The sequence below is a fragment of the Trachurus japonicus genome, chromosome 16 (genome assembly GCF_045865225.1).
Source record: "Trachurus japonicus isolate A0001 chromosome 16, Traja_1.0".
Taxonomy (NCBI): domain Eukaryota; kingdom Metazoa; phylum Chordata; class Actinopteri; order Carangiformes; family Carangidae; genus Trachurus; species Trachurus japonicus.
The window spans coordinates 29975043-29987210 of NC_140922.1; the positions used below are offsets into that span (position 1 = coordinate 29975043).

At 40.7% G+C, this 12168-nt stretch overlaps 1 protein-coding gene across 2 annotated transcripts in view; it reads left to right on the plus strand.

Annotated features, from left to right (window-relative positions):
* ascc3 (activating signal cointegrator 1 complex subunit 3) overlaps positions 1-12168 on the plus strand; it is a 192508-nt gene that overhangs the window by 110240 nt on the left and 70100 nt on the right. For both annotated transcript variants that reach the window (XM_085803025.1, XM_085803024.1), the window contains exons 12-13: positions 8688-8864; positions 9392-9463. In XM_085803025.1, coding sequence (XP_085659151.1) covers positions 8688-8864; positions 9392-9463 — 249 coding nt within the window. The remainder of the gene's footprint in view (positions 1-8687; positions 8865-9391; positions 9464-12168) is intronic.

A 12168-nucleotide genomic window follows, 5' to 3' on the forward strand; every position in this document is an offset into this window, starting at 1 on the left:
TAAAGAAAGTAGGTGTGTGTGTAATTGCACAGGTGGGTAAAAATGAAATCTTTAGTGCAGCGTTATAGACTAACTGGGGCGTTCGTCATCGTGACAAAAGACGGGAACACAGATTTATGCCTAAGGACTAAGGAGCAGGCAGAGAGGGAGACAGAGGGACGGGGATGCAGGGATGAGCCGCTGCTCCGTGCAGCATCGGAGACCTCTCGTCGGGGTTAACCGCCAGGTAATTGAAAACTGGTCCGTACATGTGACCGCTGTTTACTCGGTTCACAGCCCATTTATCTGCAGGTTTAGCTGATATTACTGAAGAAGGGCTGACTGGCTGTTTTGTGCACCTTAACACCTTTCAGAGGTTGCGCGCTGCAGTGCACAAGTTTGAAGCCCTCTCTCTCCACTGTGTCTGTTTGTCGAGCAACGCTGCACCGAAGCTTTTTTGGAGCACACGAGCCGTAGAAATGGCCTTCACTGGAAACATCCGAGGTCTCGAGGCGGCGGCAGCACAATTAGGAATGTGACGGTCCACAGAGCCGCGTGGTCCGAGGCTGGATGATCCCGAAGTGACCACAGCTCGTGTTTCCATACAGGGCAGAAACCAGTGACTGAGATAAGATAGGATATGATAAGAGAGACTTAAAGCAGAAGTAAGCGGAATATTTGTGTTAATATAAGTCTTAAATAGTTATATCTTCCGACAGCAATCACTTACATAGAGTGTTTGGTCCGAAACACGGGTCTGTCAGTCACTCTGCTCTGCTGTAAGCCGAGGAGAAAACTTTCCTTGTATCCTACAACCTTTATCCAATGAGGAGAGAGAACGGCATAAAGGGGCGGTCCTCTCTGTGTGTGCAGCCAAGGGATGCACGTGAATGTGGTGACGTAGGGACGAGGGCGGGGACTGCTAACTCCATCGGCTGACAGGAAGTTAGCCAAAACGACCGGACCGCTTACTTCTGCTTTAATTCATCCCTGGGCAGATAACACTAGGGGTGGGCATTGCCAAGGACCTCACGATACGATACGCATCACGATACTTGAGTCACGATACGATGTGATATTGCGATATCCAAATTTTGCGATATATTGCGATATTCTACATAGTTCACTGAAAAATTTAAAAGGCATTATGTATCTTAAAATCCGAGTTGTATGTACATCAGATGATAGTGATAATTCATGGGACAAACTGAGTCAAAACAATGTAATTCAATTTATCCATGCCATTTTATTGTAACTATACAAGCGCAAGTTACAACAACATATTTGCATGAACAACACACTGTCTGAGGTAGCAGATTCCAGTTGTACTGGATTTACGTCTAAAACATGATTTATTATTTGAAAAAAATCGATATATTCAAATTTCGAATATCGATATTGTAACGTGATACAAAATATCGCAATATATTGCCGTATCGATATTTTTGCCCACCCCTCGATAACACACAATGCAAATAGAAAAATAAGAGAAAGAATAAAGTAAAATGTATATATAAATAATGTGAGAATAGAATAGTATGTACTAATGGATAAGGAGTAGTATGTACAAATGATGAATGTTGAAGTAGGCACACGGTGTTGAGTTCAGAGTCAGCCTGTGATAAATAAAATGCAGCGGTGGAACATAATGACTTGTCTCAAGCCCTGTGATAGACTCATCTGAGTGAAGCCTTTGTAAATGGTTTAGCGTGTTTGTTTCCGGGGGCTTATAATGTTCCTTCTATATATACAGTATATGTATATATATATATAGAAGTGATGCATGGATCAGCTCTGACGTGCAGCACCATCATAGAAAGAGGAAATAAAACAGCACCAGGTGTTTACACAACAGACTGAAGTTCTCTGCTGATCAAATGAAAAACCCACTCATGATCAATAACATTTGGCCACTTCCACCAAAAACATCCTAAATAATAAAATAGTCTAAATACCTGCCTGATTGGTCTCTGGTTCTGGTCTCAAAAGGCTCAAACATGTGACTGAGTCTCTCTCAAACCGTCTCGATGCAACTTCTTCAACACACTCAGGCTGGAAAACAACATTAACCAATGCTAACGGATGCTAACTGCACCAACTGTTCAGATTTGGTGCAGAGTTAAACTCCAAAACTCTAAATTACTGAGTCTCTCTGATGTTTCTGATCAGGAAGAAGCTCAGAGACTCATTTTTGTCTCTTTTATGTGAGAAAATTGTGTTAAACAAAAATCTGAATCATAGCATAGAGTTAATTATACAGTATGTCTTTAAAGGTTCAAGAATATAATTAATATTTTGCTCATACAGCATTTCACCCATGCACTGTTCATCAGAAAGTGAATTTCTACGACCCTGCCCACCTGACATGCAGATGAACGGCAGTGATGCACAACACTTAAGATGTTTGTCAAGACAGAGAGCTAAATGTGAAGTGGATTCAACTGTACTTATTAATTATCAAGGGGCTAAACACACACACAAAAAGAAAGACTCTCCTTTGTGAAATGATCTGGAACGATTACACAAACTTTAAGGGCCAAAGTGTAATTATCTTTAGTAAATTTAGCAAAAAAAGAGGAGAAACAAAGCAACTGCAGCACAAACATGAACTCCTTTATTTTCTTAGGGTCATCAAATCTCACACAGAGATTGTAGGTTACATGGCTTTTGCACTGAACTGTGTCCATTTCCTGTTGTGTCCATTTCCAGCAATGATAATAAAATAAGAAAAAAACAATGTATATGTGTTGGGTAAAAATGGGAGAGTCTGAGCTTCCCTGGAATGGATCGTTGACTCTGTGAGGAGAAACAAAAACAAGTTTAATCTCCATATGCGTAGAGTAAAGGGGAGAGCGGAGGATGCTCAGTTAGAGTCTGTTCCACGTAGTGCACATCTGATTTACCTCCTGTGAACCTGAAACATTCTGTCCCATTACATCAGACATGCACCATCAGTCAAAGCATTCAGACCATCAGCTCCACCGGTCTGCAGCAATTGTTTTCACTTCATGCCATTTAAAGAAAAGAGGAGGAGGAGGAGGAGGAGGAGGGGGGGTTTGTCCAGGTTGTCTGTTTTTTGTGTTGAGGAGCTATAAAAAGAAAGTTAACAGTCCTTCGTCTTTAGCTCGGCAATGTCTTTTTCTGTTTCATCGTATAGCACAGCAAACACTCTGCAGAGGTGTGAGGAGGAAGGGTTGATACGCTGCGTGTGAAACGCTCTATAATAATACATTTAAGATCATTTGTGTTTTTTTATTCATTTCATTTACAAAGTCTTTTTTTTTCTGCATAATCAGACTTTTCTTTGAGTGTGTGAACGCTGGTTGTATCAACAACAAAGAGCTGCTTTGTTGCAGCCTGTGAAACAGATCCTCCAGCGGCACAATTTAAATATGTTATGTCGTTTTGCGGTTTTGTAAAGTCACGCTGAGCTTTTAACAGATGTAGGTTAGAAATTGCATTTTCTTTTTTTTTTAGGGTAAGGATGATGATGATGAACTGTGGAAAGAGGAGAGGGAGTGAGTGTTTCAGAGAAAGAGAACGCTAGAAAATGTAATTGAAGGCAGAAAGTTAAAAAAAAAGCTTGGGAAGAAAGAAGGATGAAAAAAGAGGTGGGTGGGAGTAAGTGATATGAAAAGAATAAAAAGAGGGAAAGAAAAAGTGTAAAGGAAAACAGAGGGATCAGTGAGTTAAAAAGAAGCAGAAGTAAATTATAGAATAAAACAAAGCGTTGTATTTGTGTGAATGCAGCTGATAGGTCACAGGGTCAGTCTCCACAGCCACTATGAATATAATGGGAACAAGTATATGAAAGAAAAACTAACTAAATATTCATCATTACCTCACCTGCTCTGCAATTACCCCGCTGTTAATTGGAAGCAATTAATTCAAAATGTCCAATTAAACACTATCTCTGTTCTGCTTATAATTAGAACCAAATAACACCGGCCTGTCCAGAAATGCATAACTATTATTATTATTATTATTATAAAATTCTAGGTTATTAAAGGGCTGTTTGACTTTGATAATAAAATATCCCCAGAAATTATTCTGCAACATAAAAAGTATGTAGTAAAGTGAGTTTTCAGGTTTTGGTTCGGCTTTGATCGTTACGTGTCGGCTCCCCGGAGTTATAAAAAAAAAAAAGAGAGAAAAAAAAGTGGGTACATCGTGTGTCGCCGCGGCTACGGGGGGGATTACGGCTCCGTACTTGAATAGAACATGTCGGACTCTTCTTCCTGCCAGCGGTTACATGCATATGTGACTACAGAGGCAGCGTCTCTCCGTTTGTGTCTTTGTGTGGGGGAATTTGTAAACAGCTTGTAGCCGAGCCCCTCCGAGTGAAGATGCTGGGTGGCAGCCACATGCCTGTCAGACCCCCCCCCCCCGCCTCACCCTCCTTCATCTCTCCCCCTCTCTCTCTCTTTCTTTGCGGTTATTATTGCCACACCTGACGGACTGCTATAATTGATTGTGCTGGAGGAATTACAGTGGCTGCCTCTGATGTGCTTTGGTGCTTAAGTTCATGTCTTCAGACGCATTAATATGGAAATCCTTGTAAATTAAATGATATTTGTCCCCCTTTTTATGCAAATATTGGAGAACTGAGACAGTTATCACTTTGATGTTTTGCTTGGAAGAGCCTTGTTTTTGGACGGCGTGTTCTTGGCTGGCTGTTCGTCTACCAATTATACACCGCATTCAAGTTAAAGTCCCTCTAACCCTCCTTATATAGGCCTTTAACATTGTTCTCTTTCAGGCCTCATCTTCACGCTCCTTGGTATTTGAGCAGCATGTGCTCTGTGTACCTCCGCTTACATAAGATGTGCCTTTTATAAATAGGTGCATTAGATGCTCGACTATGATTCTTAATGCCCACAAAATGACCACTTTTGTCTCTTTTGGATAAAAGGTTTCCACCCACTGTAGTTCTCCGCCACTGCCAAGCCTCCCTCGGGGCATGCCCATTTCTGCAGCCGCACTAATCCCATTCCTGTATAAACAATGAATCAAAGAAATATGTATCAAGATCAAAGAGATGACCCCACTGAGAGTGGGATCACCAGCTCCCCTTCAAACCCAGAGAAATTTGGAGCTTTTACTCGGCCTGTTTTGGGTTTCTCCAGCTTGGAAAGCTCAGCTCTCATTAGCCTTGTTTCAGCAGCAGCAGCAGCAGCCGCTTCAGGCAGCTGTTTTCACTGATAAAGCTTTCATAAAGCCACAGCGCACTGTACCTGCCCAGCTCCGAGCGGCACAAACACACAGATAGCCACTAAAAACAAAACCAGAAAAAAAAAAACAGTTCAGAGCCGCGCTGAAAGAAATAACCGCAATGTAAAAACACTCAGTGGAGCAGCCTTCAAACCTTTTCTCTAATAAACAAAGTACTATAACCCCAAACCACAGGCACTGTTTGTATTGATGCTGTTTGGGTCACATTTGGAAAAATCACATATTTATAAGAAAAAGAAAAATGACTCTTTTTAAGTCTCTTTACGACCCTGGGCCTCGTTCATTTTTAAGTCACAGATCACTGTGTCCCAGTTTCAATCATTCCTGTGCACTCGGGTAAAACTGCAGAGCATGTTGAGTCCAGATCACAGCAGCTGTGACACCGTCAATAATGTAGAAATGACCAGTCATAGGACTGACCGGTAACGACACCGGTGCAGCAGCAGACATAGAACATTTATATGTGGTAATGTAAGTAATATTTATATTCCTGTAATTTATATTACACCAGATAAATATTATTGTAAGTTATAATATTATTGTTTATTATTTTATAGAGTTTAAGGACAGTGTAAACTTGCATTAATGGGTTAAAAGAATGAAAAAATGTGTGCACCAGATTTAGCAGGAAGCTACTTTCCATCTGTCGTCCTCACATTAAACTAAAATACATTCACAAAGCATCACATGACATACAAAATCCTATGTTTGTTTATATTTTAAAGTACTTTTTTAATTCATTTATATAGTGCAGTATAAGGGAAGACACATAACAAAACGGTACAGATGTGCAATATAGGTGATCAACAAATACAGCAAGACAAACATATGGGCAACAAAACAAATAAACTGACAAATAGAAGAAAGACAACATAAAGTATTCCTAATAAAACCCAAATTATAGCAGCAGGTCTATTGCCCTAATAAAAAACACCAGAATTGCACTGAATAATAGTAACAGTATGATAATTAAAACTGGACACAGATTATATAAAGTTGTGCTATCTGAGTAACAATTAACACCAAAAAATAAAGCAAACAAGAGGATAAAACCGAGAGCCCTCTACAACATATATAACAAGTTATTTTTACATTTCATAGCTTATATTTATTTTTTTATTTATATTACATCCTCTCTACAGTCATGTTACCCCTGCACACACGTGACAGATACATAACATACCATAGATTTATGTCAAACCGTTTCATGTCCTTCAAAGTTGCTAATGAAGAACAAAAGAAAAAAAAGAACAATTTACAAGCCGAGCTGACGGAGAAGTGGAAATGACGAATTTATAGAAATGTTCCTGATGCTCTGACAGATCAGACCAAAAGATACGGAGACGATACGGCAGCGGCGTCAGACTTCAGAGAACAGAACAGTGACAGCAATATTGTTGCACAGATTAGATCTGCAATACAGATGGATCTTTATTTTCATGTCGCTGGCATATGAATGAAATGTTTGTAATTCAGTGTGAGAGCCAGCAGCTGAGAGCGTGTTTCCGATCCTATAGACGTCTTTATCCTGCTTCCTGCTCCACTCTGTCCCCATTAGAGGAAATTCCTTCCTGCACTTGTGACATTTTGTTCCCATTCCTGCACAATGAATTCATATATACAGTACGTATATACCGGTAAATAATATACAGCTATGTGTGCAACATGTAAGAGACAGCAGAGACAGCAGCAGCCTTCCTCGTCGTGACCTGCTGGTGTTATTCAGCCCAGCGTGTCGTTATCTCTGCTGCTGAGAGGGGTCTTGAAGGTGCCGGTGTTTCAGGTGTCTGCAAATCCACCAACTCTCCCTGATCCTCCTCTGCTTTGATAGCATGTTTTCTCCTTCTTCTTCCTCTTCTTCTTTTTCTGTAGCTTACAGTATGGACCTGAGTGGATGTTTCCATGCAGCAGACATCCACACTGTGATCTGTTCATTTGTATTTTATTCATCTCATTCTGAATTCAGCTGTTAATCACAATATCCTTATTTTTTATGATGCCGCAAACCGACCTGGAATGTGTGAAGTCTCTGTTTCGCAGTAAAAACACAGAATAAATCAGAATATATATATATACATTACCAGTCAAAAGTTTGGACACACTGGTTTTTATTTATTCTCACCACTTTCTACATTGTAGATTCAAACTGAAGACATCAAAACTATGAAAGAAACACATATGGAGTTATGTAGTAAACAAAACCGTGTTAGATCCATTGAAGTAGCCGTATTTTTGCTTTGACGGCAGCTTTGCACACTCTTGACATTTTGTCATCAGCTTCATGTGGTTGGTTTTTCAACAGTCTTGAAGGAGTTCCCATAGGTGTTAAACAGTAGTTGGCTGTTTGGCACCTCAGCTGGGTTTAGGTCAGCTGGGTTTAGGTCAGGTGACAGATAACACTTTGGTTTCAATGAGCATTTTTGTGTTTACAACATAACTCCATATGTGTAACTTCCTTCACAGGTTTGATGTCTCAAAGGAATAGTCCACCAAAAATGATGAATACTAGTTTTTTTTCCTGCATCTGGAGACCCGCGAGGCTGGTTCATAGTCCGTCGAAAACTTTATATGAGAGTCAATAGCGCCCGACACAAAAACGTCCATAAAACTACACAAAAACCATTTAATATTCCTCCACACTGCTCGTCCACTGTAATCCAAGTGTCCTGAAGGGAGATAGTCCAGAGTTTACCCCAGGCAAATTCAACACAGGACTGTTTAGGCTGTAAAAATGTCCTAAATGACGTAGTTTCCAGTAAATTCTGGACTATATCCTTTCAGGACACTTGGATTGCAGTGGACGAGCAGTGTGGAGGAATATTAAACGGTTTTTATGGACGTTTCTGTGTTGAGCGCTATTGACTCTAATATAAAGTTTTTGTTGGACTAGGAACCGGCCTCCCTGGTCTCCAGATGCACTTTGAGGAATAAAAAACTACTCCGGAGTATTGATCAGCATGACAGTGAGTCACTAATGACTGAATTTCATTTTTTGGTGAACTATTCCTTTAAGTATGAATTTACAATGTAGAAAGTGATAAAAAAAAAAAAACATAATGAAGAAAAACCATTGAATGAGACAGTGTGTCCAAACGTTTTGACTGGTAGTGAATATATGACTATGATGCACATCTGCAGTGCGGAGGTTGAACATGTGGTGCGTACCTCGTCCATGATTGGTTTAGGTCTTATCTTGATGGGACAGAAGGTGCTCCATCACGTTAAAGACTTTACCTTTTGTTTTCCTGTCACTTTTGCAGTGTTGTTGGTATCTTAACAGCTTCAGGAAAAGAAAAAAAACAACATAAAAAATAAACAGTGCAACCTCTGGAACAACTGTCAAACACACCTCAGTGCACACGATTCTGTATCTTAACAGCTCATCTGTAGATTTGACTAAGTGTCACTTCATCCTTCTCTTACCTGCCTGTTTGAATAATAACGCTGTGTATTATTATTGTGTGGTGTTATATCAGGTGGAGTCGACCCAGAGCATGATCCGCATCCTGGGACTCTCGGCCACTCTGCCCAACTACCTGGACGTGGCCACCTTCCTCCACGTCAACCCCTACATCGGCCTCTTCTTCTTCGACAGCCGCTTCAGGCCGGTGCCTCTGGGACAGACGTTCGTCGGCATCAAATCCACCAGCAAGGTACAGTAAATCAACCCGCTGTGGTTTTAACTTCCAACTTTGGCGTCAGAGGGTTTGCAGGCCAGAAAATACAGTGTCGATTATCGTGACTGACGTATAACAACAGTCCCTTGTATGCATCAGGGAGACAGTTCGCTGAGGCCTTACAGGACCTAACAGGAGTTAAATGAACCACACTAATTAATCACAGCTGTAGTGACAAGTCTGACATTTTCAACCGAGATGCAGAAACAGTGACCGTTTTGTTTCTCAGTAAAAACTCATGTCTCAGAGTCTTGGAGCGACTGTGGACGACTACGAATTTAGTTTCAAACTGAACTTTGGTGTTAAATTTTCATGTTTGGGGAAATTTTGTCACATGGACCATTTCTCAGCTGAAAAGGTCAGAGTCAGAGTCAGTGTCTCTGGTGAGGGTTGGTCCTTCATGCATTTAAAGCTGATGTAAGACCACAGTGGGGACGACTACTGCACTGAGTTACTGACTGACTGAGTGATGGCTGAGGCTTGTGCTTGTGTTTCCTGTTCAGATCCAGCAGATGCACGACATGGAGGAGGTTTGTTACAACAAAGTCCTGGAGCAGGTGAAGGCCGGTCATCAGGTGAGAGCTCCTCTGCATGTTTGAACCCACTGATTACAAACTATAGGTGGTCGGCAGTCATGTGATTCTGATGATGCGAGTGTTGAATGAACCGAAAGTAGCCGTTTAGATCCCAAATATGTCAGTTTATCCATATAACTCCTTTTTGGAAAACTTGCTCCGACGTTTTCGGAGATGTGTCGTCATCCCGGGGGTGAAATGGTGAATTTACCTGCTTAGTTAAAGAGGAACTATGTAAATCTGGTCTCTTTTCCTCTGTTGCTAACCCTCCTCCCGGCCATGTGCATTTGTTTGCAACGAAGCCGGCGAGAAATCAATCAATAGAGTGGTGGATAATGTTATATATCATATACCATGTTACCATGTGTATATTTGTGTAGTCTTATCTGTCATAAACACAAAATAATGGGTTACGGGGAGCGTTTGTGAGACGAGAGCTGGGACACCGGGTCGGAGGCTCTGATCTTACAAAGTTGGTTTTCAGCCAAGAGACGCTTGGTGGAAGACAGAGAACCTCCATTCTCCCTGAAACTAGTTGCAAGTCATTGATCTAACCAGCACTAGGACTCTGGAGCTGTTTAATTAAAGGTAAAAATGTAGCAGAGTTAAGCTACAAATCCTGCATAGTTCCTCTTTAAGGTAGCCGAACACTGTCCAACTCTGTACGTTACTACTTTCAGATCTTGAAAGTAGCTCTTGTTTTTTTCCCTATTTGAAAATGACAGTGTAAACCCTTTGGTACATTTGTAGGGCTTTTTCCTATTCGCAAATCACTTCCTGCAAACCACCGATACATATTGCTTGTGTGTAATGAGAAAGGTCTGGTGTTGTGTTCAATGACCAGTTGTTTCCATTATTTTCTTGAAAAAAAAAACAACCAAGGCAAATTTGAAAACAAGCTTTGAGAAATTAAAAATGATAACAGTGTCAGAGTCACGAAGATGAGCAACAAAGTCGATAAGAAGGATTCTTTCCTCCTGAAGAAGATGTGTGTGTGTGTGTGTGTGTGTGTGTGTGTGTGTGTGTGTGTGTGTGTGTGTGTGTGAATTTTCCCAAAGCAAATATAGAGAAGGAGGAGCAGGTGATATTAGTCTCAGCTCTGACACAGTAACATCGTGACTCACACTCAGTCGACCTGGATAGATGTTTTTATATACTGTACCTCCACGTTGGCGACCGTCGAGAGACCGAGGCAGATTGTTCTCACGTTGTCCGTCTCTTCATCCTGCTCTCATGGACACAATATCTGACTGTAGCAAGACCTTGACGGTAACTTTTACCTTTATGGCCCAAACTCACTGACTAAAGTCACACACTGTGTTGCTATGACATGAACGTGTGTGAGGATCTAATAAACTGAAAACATTTTCATTATGACGTCATCATTTTCTGCAAAACCACTTTTGATTTCCATTCCCACCAGTCAACACTGTAGACGCTGTGACACTGGTAATGAAAGGTTGAATAAAGGTCGAATCCGTCGATCCATCGATTGATTATAAAAAAGGCTTCAACAAACGCACACGACCAGGAGGAGGCTTAGCAAAACAGCAGAGAAGTGACCCCCAATACACTGTCTGTCTGTCTGTCTGTCTGTCTGTCTGTCTGTCTGTCTGTCTATCTATCTATCTATCTATCTATCTATCTATCTATCTATCTATCTATCTATAATGCGGCTACTGGCTGATACGATGTAAACAGGAAGTTGTTGTCAAACTCGTCAAAATTTCTTAAATTATTTAATTCAGACTAAATATGATTTTTATGGAAAAGCAACACTTATATTCTGCACCCCTCTAAACGCCCCGTGGATCTATTATTTTTGAAAAAATATAGCTTTTAATAAGCATTCTCCATATTCAGATTTTAATGTAAAACAGTGTGATTGGCTGATGTCGTTCTCACTTACGATATTTAGCTGCAGCTGCTTCTCTTTCCAGCTCACATTATTGTACAAAAGTATCACATGAGCCCAGTCTGGCTGAATTAAGGAGTGAAAACACGATGGTTGAAGCTTGTTGCCTTAGATTCAGCTCTGTTTTTTTAAAATATATTTCCTGGAGGCTCGTGTCCCTCTTTCTCCCTGATGTTGGACTTGAATGTTTTTTTTTTTTGTTTGTTTGTTTTTTGGGGGGGTTAATTTGTGCCTGTGGCGAACAAAACTCAATCAATTAGTCAGGACAGATTACTCTCCACTACAATTTATATCCACTGAACATTCTGCCTTTTTTCTCCCGCTCAGAATGAGTTTATCTGCCACATGCAGCATTTTTCTAATGTTCTCCATCACGAGAACTTCCTGGAAATGAACCAAGAACAACATATAAAAGGCACAACAGGGTCACTACATCTTCAATTCAACTCCTATTCCCTTTGAAAAATACTTCTCTGAACTTTTTTTTATTTCTTATGAATAGAAACTCCTGTAGTTTATATTTTGTGAACTTTTTTTTTTGGATTGAACACCTGTTATCTGAAGTCTCTGCAGTCCTTATCTACTCTGGTGTTATACCTTCCTTCCACTTCCACTTCCTCGCCACATCCGCCCCCCTCCCAACTCATTCTGCCTCCACTCTGAAGCCTTTTGGGAGCAGGAGAGTTGTGAATTCAGACTTTACCATTTAGCTCCCATCTGCTACAAGGGTTGAGCTCCCTATTGATCACAGTTGTTATCCTGTCTGCATCATTTTATTGCAGGTATACAC